The 18,383-nt window shown below is 40.5% G+C and overlaps 1 protein-coding gene across 4 annotated transcripts; it reads right to left on the bottom strand.

Annotated features, from left to right (window-relative positions):
• Window positions 1-1,069: 1,069 nt before the first annotated feature.
• WDR89 (WD repeat domain 89) lies at window positions 1,070-18,260 on the bottom strand. Of its 4 annotated transcripts, none has more exons than XM_061464191.1 (2): window positions 18,140-18,260; window positions 1,070-2,742 (listed from the first exon to the last, which is right to left on the bottom strand). In XM_061464191.1, exon 2 carries the CDS (start codon window positions 2,709-2,711, stop codon window positions 1,542-1,544), a length of 1,170 nt encoding a protein of 389 aa, XP_061320175.1. In that variant the 5' UTR covers window positions 2,712-2,742; window positions 18,140-18,260; the 3' UTR covers window positions 1,070-1,541. The 4 variants fall into 4 exon arrangements, with proteins under 4 accessions (XP_061320175.1, XP_061320178.1, XP_061320177.1 ...); XM_061464194.1 differs by lacking the exon at window positions 18,140-18,260 and adding an exon at window positions 14,298-14,371; XM_061464193.1 differs by lacking the exon at window positions 18,140-18,260 and adding an exon at window positions 8,468-8,539.
• Between the last annotated feature and the right edge of the window lie 123 nt (window positions 18,261-18,383).

Raw genomic sequence — 18,383 nt, 5'->3', positions numbered from 1 at the left:
AAATGTATTATGTGGAAACTTGATACTTGTGGTTGAATAGGATTTGTTTTCAGAGATGATGAGGACATCTTCAGTGCAGTTGCTAGCATCTACTAGAGTTATCCTCTGTGCCTTGGGAACCTTCTGAACTCCAGACTAATCTTCAAAACCTGACATTCAAGCTTGTTTTCAAAAGAATTACCTCTCCAGTCTCAGATGAAAAAAATAAACCCAGCCCCTCTTAACTCTTTTGCCAACTATGCCATACCATAGCAATACTGAAACACTCTTGTGCTGTCTTCAGTTGTAGTCTACACATGTTAATTACAGCATAGTTACCAACCACCATGCGACCTCCAACGATCCTCAGAAGGAAGAAGGTAATTGTATGTGCAGAGCCACACGCAGAGATTGTAGTCTGCCAGGGAAGAAGAATAAGCATAAAGACTCACCCATTTCGGAAGTACAGGGCAATTTTTGCATCACATAATAGGTATCTGATGGAACACTAAAACAGGGCTGTGCTGGGGAGATGTCTAAGCATAAAACCTCTCTGCAGAGAGAAACACTTCTTAAAGGACACACACTAACCTCTAGAAGTTTTGTTACAGTCTCCTCATGTTGGCTGGCACTCTGTCCAGCCTCACAAGGCATCATTCATTTTTGGGTTTTAACATCCCCTCTTAGCATGTGGTACTGGCTTATTTTGAATGCAGGATTTGGGACTTGAAGCACCACCGTTGTAATTATACCTATCTATTTCTTTAACCAATGGAAGATTGCTGCAATCTTCCAGGTGTACCTCCCTGAGATATACTTACCAGGAGAGAATGAAGCTCCTTACAAGGTTGTTGGGTATTTTCATGGAGGAAATATGCCCTAAATAATGCCAGTTTCACAGTTCTCATACACTTAAAAATGAGATGGTTGGAATCCTGTGTTCCTCTTTGGTTGAATACATTCATATCTTTGCTATGAAACACATGGCTGTATCCACTGCTTCTTTATGAGCCTGCTATAAACCACTGACATGACGGTGCAAAACAGTACTTACTGTTTTACCAAGAAGTAATTCCTTCAGACGTAAAGATGTGACATAAAATCTTTTATTATATTGAGCAATTTCATTAAAGTTTCTGTAAAGAAAGCAAAATACTGCATGAAATACAAAAGCATTTAAAACATGCCAGGGAATTGTAGTGGGAAGGTAAGAAATTATGCAAGCCACAGGCCTGTACTACACATTAAAATTGTTGGCTGAGACATGAAACAACCACAGAAACATTTTTATATAATATAAGAGATATTTTTCAAGAATTCCAGGCAAACATGTACTCCTTTCTGATTAATATTCGCTACTTTAAAAAAATGCAAATACACCAAACAAAACCCATAAAAAGGCATAAGTCATTTCTAATGACTGAAATACATCATTCCCGGGTAGAACTCAAGCACCACAGTTCCTTCCACAGAGCACCTCCAAATAAAGCACAGCTGAGAATTGCCTGAGAGATTAAACACCAGGAAAGCTCTACACGGCAGAGATCCCCGCTTTCAGGATGCTACCTTTTCCTGCTTTTGAGGGAGCTCTTGTGAACTCTCACTCTCTTCTGCACAGAAGAGGCAATCTTCATAGACGCCTTCTTTGTGAGGGCCCTTTCAGCAGCACTGGGTTTCCATAGCAGCAGCTGCGCATCCTCTCCGCCCGTCAGCAGAGACTCATCTGTCAGGTTCCAGCAGAAAGAGCGAACAGGAGCAGAGTGTCCTCTGCAAAGGGTACCCACCAGGCTCAGGCCATCGGTGCTGCAGCTCATGAGGTGAACGTTTCCTCTGGATGTTCCCCCAATAAGGAAGAGTTTGTCTGCCTTTTCGTGGTACAAACCACCTAACAGGTAATGTAAGCTGTCATTTTCAGGATGGACTGCCTCTCTGACATCCACAACATGCAATAGTGTTATTGGGTCTTCAGTATCTAGCTGAGCCATGTCCCACCAACAAAATCCCTCATCATGTGTCACGCAGTAGACCTGTTTATAATCTTTCCCAGACCAGCCAATAAAACTTACTGATGAATCTGAATTGCAAGTTGATATCAAAGCATCATCTTCATTATCCTTGTTAATGTCAAACACATTAACCAACCCATCGGTTGACCCAGAAACTACCAAATTGGGTTTGATAGGATGAAAGCAAATTTTAGTGATATCATCACTGTGACTTTCAGAGTAGACTCCCAAGGGTTCTTTACTTGTGCTGGCACAGTTCGCAACACCTCTTGCATCCCAAAACACCAGAAATGTGTCCTTTTCGACTTTTTCTGTTCCAGCACAAAGTATGGTATCACTGCAGTTGACATCAAAACTGATGAGAACATTGGAAGGATAGCCATGGAATACCTGCACAGCTTTCTGAGTTGATAAACGAATATCCCAACACTTCACTGTACCATCACTGCATGCTGAAAACACTGTGCTGTCACATGTGTGTGCAAATCGGACTCCATTAAGTATCCCAGGATGGTTACTGTACTCCCGCAGGAAGCTTAATGTTTCCCTGTTATAGACCCTAATTGACTTATTGGAACATGAAACTGCCACAAAGCGACTGCTTTCGGATTGAGCTGGTTTGGAAACGTCTATATCCAGCAAGTAAGCAGGCTCCTCAAGTAGCATAGAACGTTTTGCTATGCTTAGACTAGCAAGCTGCTCCTCAATCTTCTCCACTGCTGTCATCTCAAATGCTGTTCCTAATGTTGTCAAAAACCTGTGATAAATACAAACCAAGGTGAGTTTTAATTATAGCATTCTTAAATAACACTAGCTTTAAAAACGTGTAAAAAAGCATCCTGCACAGAAACGATGTGTGCAGTTAAAACTTAATTATCCTGATGTCCTACACACTACCACTTCATTTACAGAACACAGAACTGGAAAGGGCTCCTCAAGTTAAGGAGTTCAGATTCTTATGACTTGTAAGCACTGTATCATAAGCCCCCCGTGAAAGATCCAATAGTCTGTCTGCAATTCCTGTGAAAGCCACTTCACTAAATTCGCTTTTTTTTCATAAAGCAATGTTCCCCACAACTGGAAAGAAAATGAAGTCATCACCACGACCTGAGGAGGTGTCCTAAGAAGCTGCTAGAGGCACAGCCTACAAATAGCTGCTTCAATACAACTGCAGGAGACTTCTTGTGAGAACTTTTCTGCTGAGGGATGTGCAAAGGGTAGGCAGACAATGAGACCAAAATTACATACAACTACTGCCTGAAATGGCCAGATGAGATAAATTTTACAAGTATTTAGGTGTCCAATGACGCACATGAACCCCTGTCAGCATACCACAGACCACCTAAACAGGCCACATGACATCAGTGGAATTCACTGGAGTTAAGCACCTTTGCCTTTTTCATCAATTCTCCTAAGGCCCTAAATGGTTTTTGAGCCTCCTACAAAACCACAAAATGCTGGCTCTTTGTGCAACTGATAAAAATCTCCCCTTCAGAGGCAATTCTCCTCTAGCACAATTGAACCCTCCTAGACACCCCCCCCCCCAAAAAAGAGAGAGTTCTCTCCTATAACACAAAGGCAAATTCAATTCTTTGACTGCAGTAAAGGCTTTCAGCAATTCAGAGTAAAAAAAAAAAATACTGAACAATTTCAATTTGAAAAAGATATTTGCATTCATAAACAATACATGGTTTTAGTGAGTTCACAAGCTACAACCATTTTGAAAAGGAAGCTGCAGTGGAGTACCTTAAGTAAGCACAATCATCCACCTGAATGACCCCTGTTAAAATTAAAGGCTCAATTAGATGACTCTCTTGTGTTAAACCCCCTCCCCCTGAACACTGAGGGAACCACAGCATGTTCTAGGGGGTCAACACCCCCATGACTTCCCACTGGTACAGACTGCTATGACAAAACTGCATTCTGCTGTTTGGTTGATTTTTTTCTTTGAGGTGCTGCTTGTACTTTCAGGGTTTTGCTTTCCCTCCTCCCATTTGGTACATATAAATATTCACAACAGCGTGTGACAAACGAGCAAATTCTTAAAAACAGCTTAAGTAGGCACACTCAATTCCCAAGTCACAAATAATCTCACTAAGCTATTTTCTTCAGTAACATCCTGACAACGAGGTCCTCAGGTTAATCTTTAAATCAAGGCAACCTTTCAGAGCACATCTACAAGTAATTTTTGCCATAAAACGCAGACATCCTGTGGAAACTCCTTTCCCCTCTGAAGAGAAGTTCAGCATGTTTTCTGGCATTAGCCTGCACAGAACCCTACCCACAGAGCTTGCTCCTTACTTGCTTTTCTGGGTATGTCCTCAAATGGAACAAGCTTTTACTAGAACTATTACATAAAGCAAACTGTTCTGAAAGACCTTGTGCCACACTGCTTAAGCACAAAACTACTGAACTCCCATGCAAAATAGTAATTTAAATTTAAGAAATAAAATACTTTAATATTATCTATAAGAACAACCTCTACTTAATCCAATTTACTGAAGAATTGCAACGGAAGCTTCAATTTAAATAGTATCTCAAAAGCATGTGCTTGAAGGTGGAGAAAGAAGTCTTCATAAACCAGCTATCCCGTAGTGATAGTTACTAAAAAAAAAAAAAAAAATGGGTTCTCTCTGCAAACTTTTTGTGAGAAAAATGTACTTTTCCAGACTGACCTGAATTTCAAGCTCTAATATTCAGACTTTTTATACTCAAAAGGCCAAGTAAACTCAAACAGACGTGTTCCTGACAAATGTCATCCATTTGGAAAGCAAGCTGCACTTGTTTAAATATTACTGACTTTGATAGAGAATATTATTCAATAAGCTGTTTCTGCAACACTCATGTCGGAGCTTTTACTGCTGGGGAGAGGAAGGGAGGGAACTCTGCAAGTACCCAGAAGTTGTAAAAAGCCAGAGCCTGCAAAAGCATGTTCATTCAGATTTAATAATATTTTCTGGGAAATAAAATTAGCCCTGGATAGCTCTTATGCTTTTACCCCTGAATGACATCAGTACAGCTATTCTGAAATACCAGAAAATGCTGTTCATGTTTCCAGACAGATGTTCAATTTATACCATTAGGAAGCTGGAGGGTACAGTTTTCAATTCAATACAATTTTCAATGCTCAAAACTCAGTAAAATGTCTGCTCCAGTAAGAAAGTCTTCAGATTCCTATGAAATTGTGATTGAAGGTTATATAAACAATTCATGCTCAAACTTCAGGGTGTAGCTGCCAGCCCTTCCTTTTCAGGAGGGGAAGTCACTGTTGTATTTTGATGGGAAAATTTAAATGGCAGGAATAGGATCTGTGTTAAACTTATGAGACAAATAGGAAACAATGGTCTTCCAAACACAATAGAAGATAACTAAGCATTGGACTGCAGCCACTTACAAAGCACATAGTGCTCTGCACCACAGAAGCGAAGCACTTTTAGTTGAGCACTCCTTAACTTCAACAACTGTTTTGTTTCTGCCACAAAGAACCCTTTGAAACCTGACATATTTTGGATATAGCACAACAGCCCATTGCAATGATCACTAATGAAAACTTCATGTTAACGTGATAAACTGGCTGACATAAAGACTCTGGAGGGCACAGACAGCTTGCTCTTGAACTGCTCCAGTCTCAGAAGAGATCACACAGAGCACTGGCCAAAAACCTTTTCTTTCCCCAAGTTACCTCCTTTGCTCAGAATGTGAGGCAGTTGATTAAATTCAGGTACTTTGCTTATTCCAGCTCACAGCAGCCTGCGGTCTTAATCTAGTCTCAACACAGACAAAACCCAGGTGATAAGGTGCCAAGAAGACACTACCACTGGGATTACACATATATCTGGCTGAAGGTATTTGGCTACCGCCAGTCACTTGTGTTTGAAACAGGAGTGCGGTCCCATCCTCAGAGATCATCATTCCTTGTATGTAACAGCTGCATCTCATCTGCGTTCACATCTGCACCCCATGAGCAAGGCAAAGCCACCTTTTACAAATTAACCCAGAAGCTTCTGTGTTACTGTATCTAGTCCTCCGGGGCTACATTCACCTGATCTTTTCTATGAACTAACTTTATGCAAGCCCTGTGCATCTCCTTGATAGCACAACAAGCAGGAACAACAAGCTTCTTGAAGGACACTCAAAACTCATTACACTTCAGTGTGAATACAGTAGTCTAAAATAACCTAAAATATTTTGACCCCCAAGGGTCCTTTTAAAAAGAAAGAAGCTTGATTTTTCAGAATAGAAGGCATGATGTGGAAGAGATGCCAAAGAGGTGGGACAGGATTTTCAGATGCTTTGTTACACGTTTCTCAGTAGTTGAGCATGGAAACAACCACACAGCATGACTAGAAGCAGGGGTGACAAAAGCTGCCCTATTCAATGACAGACAAATGAGAGGTAAGCACTCACCTGCACAAACTCAAGACTCAATGTTGTCCCAGCATATAGCACTGTGCTCTTTGTGCAGCGTTCCAAATGCTGCAATCTCAACTCAAGCCAACAGACTCATCAGTCCTCTTCAATCCAAAGGTTTAAAAGAAAAAAAAAATGAGCAATTTGTAAGTTATTTTCCTTCTCGTGTTACTGGTGTACACAATATGCTGCCAGATTGCATGGCTCTCATTTCCAAAAGGGAATGTCAGCTGAACAACATACAGAAACACAAAATTACCTCTCTGAAAATTACCATTGAAAATGTGGAAGAAATGGAACTTTCTCAAAGATTTAATCAGTAACATGAGAGTAACTCATGAGTAGGAGGGTAGAAACACTAATAAAAATGAAAACAACCTGTAGTTTTGGCAATCTTCTCTGCAGAGGTCAAATACCAAAAATAGCAAGGGATTTGAACAGCAGTAGATGAAATCTTGCACTGTTCTTTCCTACTATAAACAATACAAACAGACCCTCCCTTCATTTTCACTATTATTAAAAGTTCAAGAACAAACCTGGAGCTCTGGGCAGTGGAAAGCCGTTCATGCGTACATTACATGTGGTTTGCGTTTTAAAACAAACATGCAAAGTGCGAGGTTGGCTGAGGAGAACGCATTAGTACACTGCACTTCACTAATGCAAAAACGCCCATAGAGACCTCTCCTCACTGGCACCACTTCCCAACAGAAGATGGATCAGCCAAATGATCTAAGCACTGAGGAGAAGCACAGAACACTCATTAGGCATGCGGAATTTCTGCAGGATACAAACTCCTATAGCTGATTTTGTCTTCTACCAAGACAGAGAGATATGGTGTTTTTCCAGTATTCCCACAAAGCCATTTTAAGGCAAAAAGAATAGCATTTAGTCTATCGAACAGGAATAGAATGTGTGAGAGGCTACACTGAGGTGCACTGACAAGATGTAAACTGCCAACAGAATTATTTCATCCCTTCAAATCATGACATCTAGTTTCCAAGTGTAATGCACAACTCCACCTGATTTTACATTTGCATAAGAGAGAAAAATATTTATCAAGAAAGGATGAAAAAGACAAAAACACTGCCACAAAGTGTATGGGAAAAGCAGAAAAAACAGGTCCATCAAACTGTCTGCCTTCCATGAAATCAATTCCTGCCCTCCCGCCAGTATGGACCTTGGGAATACAATCCTGTTCAGCAATGGAGAGAAGCGCTGTAAGGAGAGACAGAGAACCCAGTAAATGGCTCTAAATAACAGTATTGGTTAGAGGGAAAAAAATAAGTCAGAGCTAGGAGAGAGCAAAGTTGGAAATTCACAGGTGCCCAGTGCTTTGGGGGTCAACAATTTAAAAATCAAAAAGAAACTACTTCTGTGTGCTCATTTTTGGGGCATAAGCAGGTATTCATGTCAATACAGAAACAAAACCTCTTTTTGAATATTATACCAGACATCCATGGAGAGAGAACACAAAAACAACTTTTGGATTTGACTAAGTGCAGTTTTAAATGCATAAATCATAAAAGCCATACATTAAATATTTTAATCAAAAGAAAATTTTAAGCATTGGGTTTTGGTGTAATACTTTGCATTTCAAGTAGAAAGACCTTTCTACTTTCTACTCCACACTGTGGAGGTAGGCAAGATTCAGAAAATTTAGTCATGACTTCAGGTCCAAGTTGCCACAAATTAACGTTCAAGCTTGAGTAACCAAAAGCCCACCGGTATAAATTCATGAACCAAAGAGATGGTAAAGAGCTGCAAAGGACCCAGACAACAAGCCACCCTAAACAAACCAATGTACAATTTAAAAACTCAAGCCAGAAAACACCATATAAAGCTATAAAAATGCTCAAGTTACTAATTTTGCCTTCAAATTTAAGCCAAAATTATTAAAATCTGATGCCCAGATAGCTAAACTACCTTCTCTTGAGCAGTTTAGGAGACCCTAACATGAAACATGGTTTCTGAATACCCTAAGAAGCATTATTTCATCATTAGTTCAAACACTTTTGAGAATTTTCATTTTTTTATCTTCTCTTTTCATCCATTTCCATTCTAATGACACAGACCTACTAACAGAGGAGCAGCAAAGTCAGTTCTGTCACGCTGATGACATGAGCAGATGGAGCCAACTGAGATCTGTCTCGCGAGGAGGCGGCTTCCTAGTAGTGCCCTCACCAGGCAGAGGATGTTACTGCATCCGGGTGTTGAGGTGGTCATTCAATAAAGGAGACTGCAAAGTAGTAAGGGGGTAAGAGCTGCTCTATTTTACTCTCATGGCAAATCTCAGATCAAGCTGACAGAAGCTGCAGCAGAAGCAATCCTATTTTATAAAGGCAGATCTGAAAGAGTCCCAGGCAAAGGTTCAATTACAGAAAGAGATACTGTAATCAGGACATTTTTTTCTACATTCTATATATTATCATTTATTTTTGTAAAGGATACTGTATTTAAAAACCCTGTGCAAAAGCTCATCTATGTCTAGATTGCACACTCACAGCCTCTGAACAGGTAAACAACAAACTGCATCCTCAGATAGATTCTAGAAAACAGACAGGAGCTGCCAGGAAAACTGGCCTAGCACTGGGCCTTGGCTTTTGCACTGGAGCAAGTCTCCGAGATAGGGGTCAAATATGAGGTTTGTGCCTACTGCTCCCCCTTCTCCGCTCTCCTCCCAGACACAGACAGCACCTAACCTTTACTCCAGCCCAGCACATTAAACAATATATGGGATGAAGCACCCAGATCACCCTCTAAAAGAAGGTTAAGCATCTTCTAGAGAAGGCATGGCCAGTTCTATGACACAGCTTCTTTCTTCAGCAGCCACCTCCTGTGAAGGGACCCAGGATATTGGCTAACACCCCCACAAGGACCGGAAGGTGCATGATGTGCACACCCAACCACTCTGGAAGACTTCACTGTCCAAGTGCTGTGCAAACATCAATGCTCCCAACTCCAGTAGATGCTAGGTAACTCACAGCTTCAGGACACAGCAGCACCTCTGTTGCCCTGGTGTGTGCCTGTAATGTAACCATGGCTATTCAGCCAACCTGCAGCAAAACATGAAGAGAATCCAAGTCTCCGCTTCTTCATTTGTCCTTATCTCATCAGACCACAGCAGCCACAGAAAAGTCACTTCCCTTCTCTTGTGAGCACCTCCCACCATAGACACCATACTGACATTACTTTTTGTAACCACAAACACAGGAGACAAGATAGAGAACTGATCAGTTTCCTAATTATGTACAGGCAGCAACAGCTGAAAAGCAAATGTACAGGGTACAATGTTATACTACATGTAGTAATAAGTTTGTCTCCATTCACATTTCCGGAACATAGCAGCTAAGAGAAGGTTCAGACCTTTCTCTCAACTATTCCTCATAAGCCTCCACACTAACAGCATTTTCTGTTGTTAAAAGGTCAAACAGCTTGTTGTTTGACTTGGCACTAGAGCTATGCATCAACATGGCCACCTCACAGATAAAGAAAAGAGAAATAAAGCTATTAATCCGAGTCCATTTGAACAAGAGCCTGGCCTACGAACACTTACTAGTCCTTATTCTGGCAGAACAGCTTACTCAGTAATTCCCAGCAAGGTGCAGTGTTCCATTCACTCCCTGAAACAAAGACAATATATGCCTAACTGGTAATACTTGTGTACACAAACACTAGTAAGTACAGTCAGTCGCAAACTTCTGAAAGTAAAAGCCTTGCTCTGAACATCTACACTACAAGATAAAATGCAGAAGTCTGGGTAGCGCTGCAATGTGCTTGCAAACTCCACAATCAAAAAGTGCTTTGATGCCCTTTCAAGTTTGGGATTACAAAAAATGAATCCAAGAGCAATGAGTTTCAGAGCCATTTTAAGATGAACAAAACCACCACTGAATGGGCAACCCCAGTGATCCACCATACAGAGAAAGGTGAAAGGAAAAAACTACTTATGCAGCTGCATGAATAATATAGTGACTCTGTAATAACACCATTTATTTCCTCCAATGTAGACACTGCTTCTTGGTACCAACACACTCATATTAAACTAACTGGAAATAACTAAGAAGATTCTTCCCAAATGTCAGTAAGTTTTGTTGAAATTCTTCTGAAGAATTTGTTTCTACACCACAGGAAGCCTGGGAAATTTCAGCCTAAATTTAGCAGCAACCATAATAAAAGGATATAAAGAAACCCAGCTACAGCAGGAAAAATAGCTCCTACTACCACACACAGGTGCCAAAATACCTATAATGAGATAAAATGTTTTGTTTACCAGAATACTTTAGAAATTCTTTCACAACAGTAATTTAGCTTAAGTACATTTTGTTACCAGAGCTCATTCTTCAAAACATGAGACTATTATGTTTTCAAGACTCTCTTCTTAAAAACCCAAGCTTAAATCAGCTGCTGCAGTTCTCATCTTCACTAGGGATGGTGCTGGTGATCTAATAGTAAGATATTCTTATACATGTGCAGCACCCGGATTTTTCAAGCACAGTATTTGTGTGCTTGGCAACTGGTTTAAGCAGTAATGCTGTAGTAGTGTTAACATTCTCTGCAGTTCCAGATGTATTGCACAGGTACAAACACCTGCCAAGCCTAGGCAGAGGAAACAGATTCTCCTCAATTTCCTCATTTGCTTCCCCAGGAACATGCAGATCACTAAGGTATCTTTGCCAGTCACATCCTACAATATCCTGTTGTACCCTGTTTGATTTTTTGATTTTAGCAGTTGCTGCCTGTACATAACTGGGAGACTGATTAGTTCTATATCTTCTCCTATGCTTGTGGTTACTCATATATGTATATACATGTATTTAGCCAATCCAGAACATCACCACATCAGGGTAATTTGCCAGACCCTCTCCAGTATCAAAGCAACAGGAGAAGCTGGAGAATCTTGTGTGCCTACCACAGTTAACAGACTATCAGACAAACAGTTAACAGACTATCAATTAACAAACAGTTAACAGACTATCAATTTCCAAAACATGCTCCAGCCTGACAGCTGGAGGCTCTGCTGAATCCTTATGATGTCCTAAGCTCAATTTCCAATACTTTGGAGGCAACAAAAGGGAAGTGTCATCTAAGTGAAAACAGCAGCTTGGGAGAGGCTGAAATAAAGGGGTTTAGAGCTATGTTGACTCTATGCTGCTCTAAAGAATGTACTTTTCAGTCTCCACAAAAGGTGCCAAGGCATCATGTGTGGGCACAGTGTACCCATGCAAGGCACTGTCTTCAGCTCTTTGTTTTCAGGAGCCTTTAGACAGTGTTTACACTTGAGCCATACACAGACGCTGGTATAGCTTCACTAATGCCACGCACAGATTTAAAAGAAATAAAATCATTTTTCCCTTTCTGTAACATCCAAATGCACAGTGATTTTCCACCACACTGCACGGGAAGTTCATGTTCAACTGTTTTTTCCCAATGAGAACTAGGACACAGTTGTAAGAAATAGAATCACAAAAGGGAAGGACAAAAGAGCAAGCGTGTAGATATTGATACTCTACCACTACTGTATGCAGCAACAAAGCCAACCCCTGCTGGCAAAGGACAACAAAAACTATATGCTTTCATTAGTACCCACAAACCCCTAAGACACGGGTAGAGAATTTATTTCTCTGAGACCCACAAAGACTTTTCCAATCTCTTCAGCAGATGGCATTGCCCAAAACAAGACAAGGGTCAAAAACAAAGTCATAGCAGATTGCCAGCAGGGCTCTTTGCTGAAGCCAACCTCTTGACAAGTGAACCATAATCAAGTGCAGAGGAGGACGGGTCAGATGATCCAGGTAATGGACTGTTTATTTTACAAGAAGTAGCTGTGATTCTTTGCCTTGTATAGCTTGGCAAAGACAGAGACTGAGAAGGGATACGATTGCTATCTTCAAAACTTCAAAGGCATAAATGCTAAAGAGGGAGGGGAGCCACTCAAGAACAATACTGGCACAACAGTTTAAGAGTATAAACTGACCACAAATAAAATTTAGAGCAGAAATTATAAAGTTTATCTTTCAAAGCAGTTTCCAATTACAACAGCAGGGGAAAAAAACCCTTTACTATCTTCATCTACTTTTATAACCTTGACAACCTGGCACCCACAACTGCCCTTGCACTGCAAAGAACACAAATAGGAAGGCAGACTGAAAAACAAGTAACTGTGAGATAAGCTGGCTCATCATTTCTTCCTGAAAGATACCACATCACCAGACAATAGCAAGACACAACATTCTCACTGCATAGTTTCAGAAGCAGCATAAGACAGAAGGGGTTATGCACATGCACAAAGAGGATGTAGCTTCCAGATTATGGTGGCTTCCCGTCTCCATGCCCCTGAAATTGTCAGGATAAAAGCTGAAGGATTTGCATGGTGCTCCTCCAAACAGCTACAGCTTTTTACAAAGGCTGCTGTGTGGAAAATGCAATGCCTGAGTCTCAAGCTTGACTATTTATCATAAAATATCAGGTTGGAAGGGACCTCAAGGATCATCTGGTCCAACATTTCAAGTCACTCCTGCAGTGTCTGCACATCTCCGAGCAACACAAACGTGCCATCAGCGTGGCAGAGGACACATGCACCGCCAGTCCCGCGGAGAGCAGGTGGTGACATGGTTGCCTGACGGAGAGCAGCTGTCATGCGCACCTAGCCCACTAGATGGCACTAACGACCACAGCTCCCGAGGAGCTCGCTCACTCCTCCAGGAGCTGCAGTCTAGGATCTAGACCCCACAATTCAAAAAAGAGAGCACTTACTCTTTTTATTTCATCTATATATTCATCCGCTAATTTTCATCGGTTCTTATAAGCTAATTGTCTCCTTAACAGAATGGCATTCAAGGAAGGAAAAACTTCATTTACAGTGCAAGGCACAGGAAATCAGAGTGAAGTACTGTAAAGAATGTTGTTAAAGGTACCAGCATTTTTTATTTCCTTTGAAAAGCCTCAGTTCCTCAAATATGACTATTCATCACAGATCATAGCCTTTACTTAGAACTGTCTAGCACCAAAACCTGGAAAATAAAATAAAAAACCAAACCCAAATTTAACTACATTGCAACTTTTTCATGTCATCTGTCAGAGAGACCAAAAAAAAGTCACACACACTTCTTTAAAGTCTCATTTTTGTGAATTCAATTCAGAGCTTTTGATCTTTTAAACTTCATGAGGATGCAAGATGTTACTCTCACATTTCCATGCAATGCACACAGAAGCACACAGCAACAACTGACCGCTGTGTTGGTATTTGCTCTTGAATTATTCAGGAAGCATAAAGTCCAAACATGATCATCACCAAATTTTCCAAGAGAAGTGGCAAAAGGGGAGATGACACCAAACCAAATCCAACAACTAAAAAACCCTTCCTGTCTCACTCTGTTACATGTCATGTCTGGCTGCTATGAACATCCCTCAACTGATAACATCCAATACACATTCATGGTAGTAGCTACCCAAGACATTAAACCACTAGAATTAATTTTTCCTTACATGTTTTTCCCTATTTCAAAACCAGGCCATGTATCTCCTTAAATACATTGACAGATATTGAGTGAACTAAAATCAACTTCATTTACCTCAAGAAAAATCCTTCACGAACCATACACAAAACCCGAGTAAGTCAAGTTTTCTAGTAAGAGCTGTATGTTTCTAAACAAGAATCCTTGCTTTTGCAGCCATCTGCTTGTTCCTTCTGATTCCACAAAGGAAAAATAGTAATCCCAGCTCTTACAGTCATTCCCATGGCAACAAACATTGAGAAATGCTTATTACAAAAAGATTATTGAGGAGTGACCAATAGCTGAAGCTTCCTAGTCCAGGTCCTGCCAGCAAACAGCTCCATCTAGCAAGCAGTTTGCCAATTTTAGTTAAATGCCAGGTTATCTTGTCACCAACGTAACTGCTTACCAATTGTACAGCACTTTTACATCTTTTTAACAAGAAGCTGAGCAATGTTTTTGCCTTGAAATAATAAGCACAGGGAGAAAAAGAAAGATCACAGGAGTCACGGCTGGCTGCAGAGAGAGTTATAAGTGAAAAGTTGCTCATCAACTAAAAAAAGAAAAGAAAAAAGAGGAAGATTCTGATGAAGAAAAAAAAACTTGCAAGAAAGATGATTAACAACAAACAAACAAAAAAGTTATTTTACTTTAAAGCTATTTTTTTTAAATTAATTAGTTTAATCCAGCATAGGAACTATGAGTAGTTTAATACACCTGCTTTTTCACAGATAAGATTCAGTTCCTATATTAAACAAAGGATTTCCAGAACCCTTTAGGTTTGATTTTTCATTCAACTTTCATTTAGGTTATGAAACTACAGAATTAGAGAAAGATAGCAAGTGCCCTTACAAAGCCACAGTGAGGTCTTAGATAAAACAAGTCTCAAAGAGTAAAACAACAGCGACTAAGAGGTTTTAAAATACATAAATTCCTCTCTGTTGCAACTTTCAGTCTGAAAGTAAACATTAAGGTCACCTCAAAATATTTTCAGCAATACAATTAAGGCAATTAAAAAACAATAACAACAACCTAAGTAACAATCTGTAAGAAGTGCCTTTGGATTAAGGGGAGATAAATTTATGTAAAGTCTACAAAGGGTATAAGCAACAGTACAGATGGTTTATCTTGCAAAGGAGCTCAGACTAGATAATGCAATAGTCCTCCTGGACCTTACATAACAAAAAGAATAAAAAAATATCAGACTGAACAGTTTTTAAGAAAATATTAAAGTGAACTCATTCCAGTGCACAGCAGCACTTCCTGCTGCTACTTACAAAATAATCTGGATTGTTGAAAACACTCAAGTATCCTTTAAGGCTTAGACACAGGACAGAAAACATATTCTGTGCTGAGACCTTCAGAACAGCCTAAGGAAATTATTCACTATTTGTCCTGCAACTTGAGCATGATTTTTTTCAGTGTCTTAGACTGGCTTTACTCTCTTCTTCAGTGAACTGTCCATACCCATCTCCTGCTTTGTTCTCAAATATTTAGGTGAAACTTGCATCAAAGTATCAGCAAAGGCAAAAATACATCATAGAAACAACTCATCCAAACTACCAAAATTTAATCTGAAGGCAACATTTCTATGACTTAATCTGAAGGCAGTTTGGGTTGGAAGGAACCTTAAAGTTCACTGCCTGCCATGGGCAGGGACATCTTCCACTAGACCAGGTTGCTCCAAGCCCCGTCCAGCCTGGCCTTGAACACTTGAACTTTTTTCCAGTATCTCATCTAAATCTATGCTCTTTCAAGTCAAAGCCATTTCCCCTTGTCCTATTCCTACATGTCCCTCTCCAGATTTCTTGTAGGCCCCTGGAAAAGAACATGGATGTCTGTTCTCAGGAAACTAATATAACACACTCTGGTCAGTCATGACAACCACCAAGTTCCTCCATGAGGATGCAACTAACTAATCAGCCCTAAATTAAATGCTTCTTTACAGACTGCACTGAGCACATCCCAGCTCTACATGCTGACTGCACCAGCCCAACAAACTAAAAACATGCTTCTGCCAGATCTGAACCAGTACAGCTCCACTTCGTTTGTAAGTGCAAAGTGCTGCAGTAGAACTGTTGCTCCCCAGGGCTTCAACAGCTGCAAGCTGGAGTGACAGAACAGTCTGAGAGCAGCTTGGAGGAGAAGAAAGGGGAAGGAAAAGGTGCCAGGAGGAAATAAGAGAGGAAAATGCACCAACAAGAATTTATTTAAGTCTTCTGTTAAAGGAAAAGAGATGGTATGAGAACATGAGAATGTTAAGAGCTAAGGGAGAACTGGACAGTGGGTCAGGCTAACGTCTGAAGAGGGCAAAGGCATGTTTTAAGAGAGCCTTCCTAAACCCACACAGCTATAAACAACTCACTCTTTTCCTGCCTATGTCCTCCATTGTCCATCTTGCTCCTAAATTGCTTGCAAAGTCACAAAGCACACTCATCTCCAAAACCTGGCCTTGCCAAATCTCAACACTTTTTTCATGTCTGGTGTGAAACCCACTATCAGACTTACCATCACACAGGAGAAGCGAACCCACATAAAAAACTTTTCACTCACCAATTAAAGCCAAGTCCTGAAGTCCACACGGGTGACTTTACATCAACATGGCTCATCTATATGGTAGTGCTGATTTCTTTCTGCTTTGTTTTGATTTTTTTCCCCCCAGAGGAGTTCAGAAATCACATTATTTGTACAGTTACAGTAAAAGCATGTCAAAGGTGTAGAACCCAGCAGGGAAGTGCTGCCAGTACGTAACAACGTGTTTTTACAGGAGACCTCCTACAGCCAGGTACAGAGCAGACCCTAGGGCTGCCCAGCAAAGGACCCTTGTCCTCAAGACTGATACAATGAAAGAAAGGACAATTTTAAAAATTCATACTTAGGCCATTTAAAAATCTACCTGAACATCATCAATCAGCCCATGTACAGCAGAACTGGCAAAACAGTAAGATAAATGTTTCCAAGAAGTCTGAAGACACACAAGAAACAGTCAGGCCCCACATCACTCCCTATGTATGCAGAGACTGCAGAGGAGTCCTAGGCCCACCTTAGGGCTGTTCCTTGACCCAATAAAAACATACCTGGAGGAAGATGCAGACAGCTACAAGAGTCTTAAACGCTAAACAAGCAGAAAAGAACACATAAACTTTAAACAAGCATTATGTAAAATTAGCACCTAGAAAGCAATCCTTGGGATACACACAAACAAAAACCTTTTCAGTTAACTCTACTGACAATGACCAGTTATCTTATAGGAGCTGTTCTGCACACACACTTCATAGAATCTGATCATATCTCTCAAATAGGAACCCATTTAAAATATTAGGAAATAAAAGGCATTAATGTAGCTTAGTTCTGAGAACAAACTTTTCACAGACCCAGAAAGGAGCATACTAACAAAAGACCTTGTGTCTCTACATTCTTCCAAATATGCAACATGTTTCTATGGAAAATGGATTTGCAATTATTGTAGAACTGTAACCAATGTGAGTCAGTAACATAACACAGCACTGACAATTCCACTCCCTCTATCTTGTAGGAAAAAGTTAATTCTCCAGCATAGCATACTTTGAAATACCTATTGCTTATATCATTTAAGGATATATGTACTACAGCTTTAGCACGAGTTCCCCTAGGTTTTGGCTCAAAAACATGAAAAAGTTTCTTTTCACTTTTCCCCAGCAGAGTAAAACAACAAAACAAAAAACCCAAATCAAACCTTTTACTTCTCATTCTGACCTTTTCCAGATTTTCTGGTTTTATTTTAAAACTATTTTTGTTTTAAAACTATTTTTGCTTAAACTAGTTAAAACCATTCTTGTTAAAACTATTTTTGTTTAAAAACAACAATATTTCTGTTAAAACTAGTTTTGTTTAAGACTATTTTTGGTTTAAAACTACTACTATTGTTAAAAAAGATCCCACCTTCACAACACCCACACTGGTACTTACCAGCGTAACTGCTTACTAAACACACGTTATCCGCCAGTACAGGTTCTAACTCTAACCCTGGCAGCCCGTAAGTGGCCAGTCACAACTCTCATCAGATGTGCCTATCCAAATTATCAATACACTGACCCAATCCTCATGGCAGGCTCAATCCTCGATTCTCTCCCAGACACAGCATCAAAGCTAGGCAGGGTGATGAAGCCAGTGCCAACCCTCCACCTGTTCTGCCCCCTGTCCAGCGTGCTTTGAGAGCACCGTTACTGTTTTTAAGCCTCCAGGCATCACTGAGTAAGAGGATAAACTCACACCGTAAGTTGAGTGCTTTTATTCAAGCTTTATCAGCAACACAGACAGCATCACAATCAGGCAAGCACGAGACGCCACAGTTCAGCCTAATGGAAAGAGAAAAAACTCCGGTGAGGTACTGAAACTCCAGGAACCCCTCTTTTCCTCTCCCCACCGCACACGGCACGACGGACGCCAAGAGATGCCCAGCCCTGTGCACAGGGACACCTCTGGGCGCCTGCTCTCCCACCCCAAACCACCCTCC

Source organism: Pezoporus flaviventris, unplaced genomic scaffold (genome assembly GCF_033815535.1).
Source record: "Pezoporus flaviventris isolate CSIRO_AGI_PZ_B2104156 unplaced genomic scaffold, CSIRO_AGI_Pfla_v1 ptg000036l, whole genome shotgun sequence".
Lineage (NCBI taxonomy): Eukaryota > Metazoa > Chordata > Aves > Psittaciformes > Psittacidae > Pezoporus > Pezoporus flaviventris.
This window is presented reverse-complemented; position numbering and strand designations above follow the sequence as displayed.

Excerpts from the sequence above, each read along its gene's own strand:
- WDR89 (XM_061464191.1), bottom strand. The coding sequence starts at position 2,711 with ATGACAGCAGTGGAGAAGATTGAGGAGCAGCTTGCTAGTCTAAGCATA.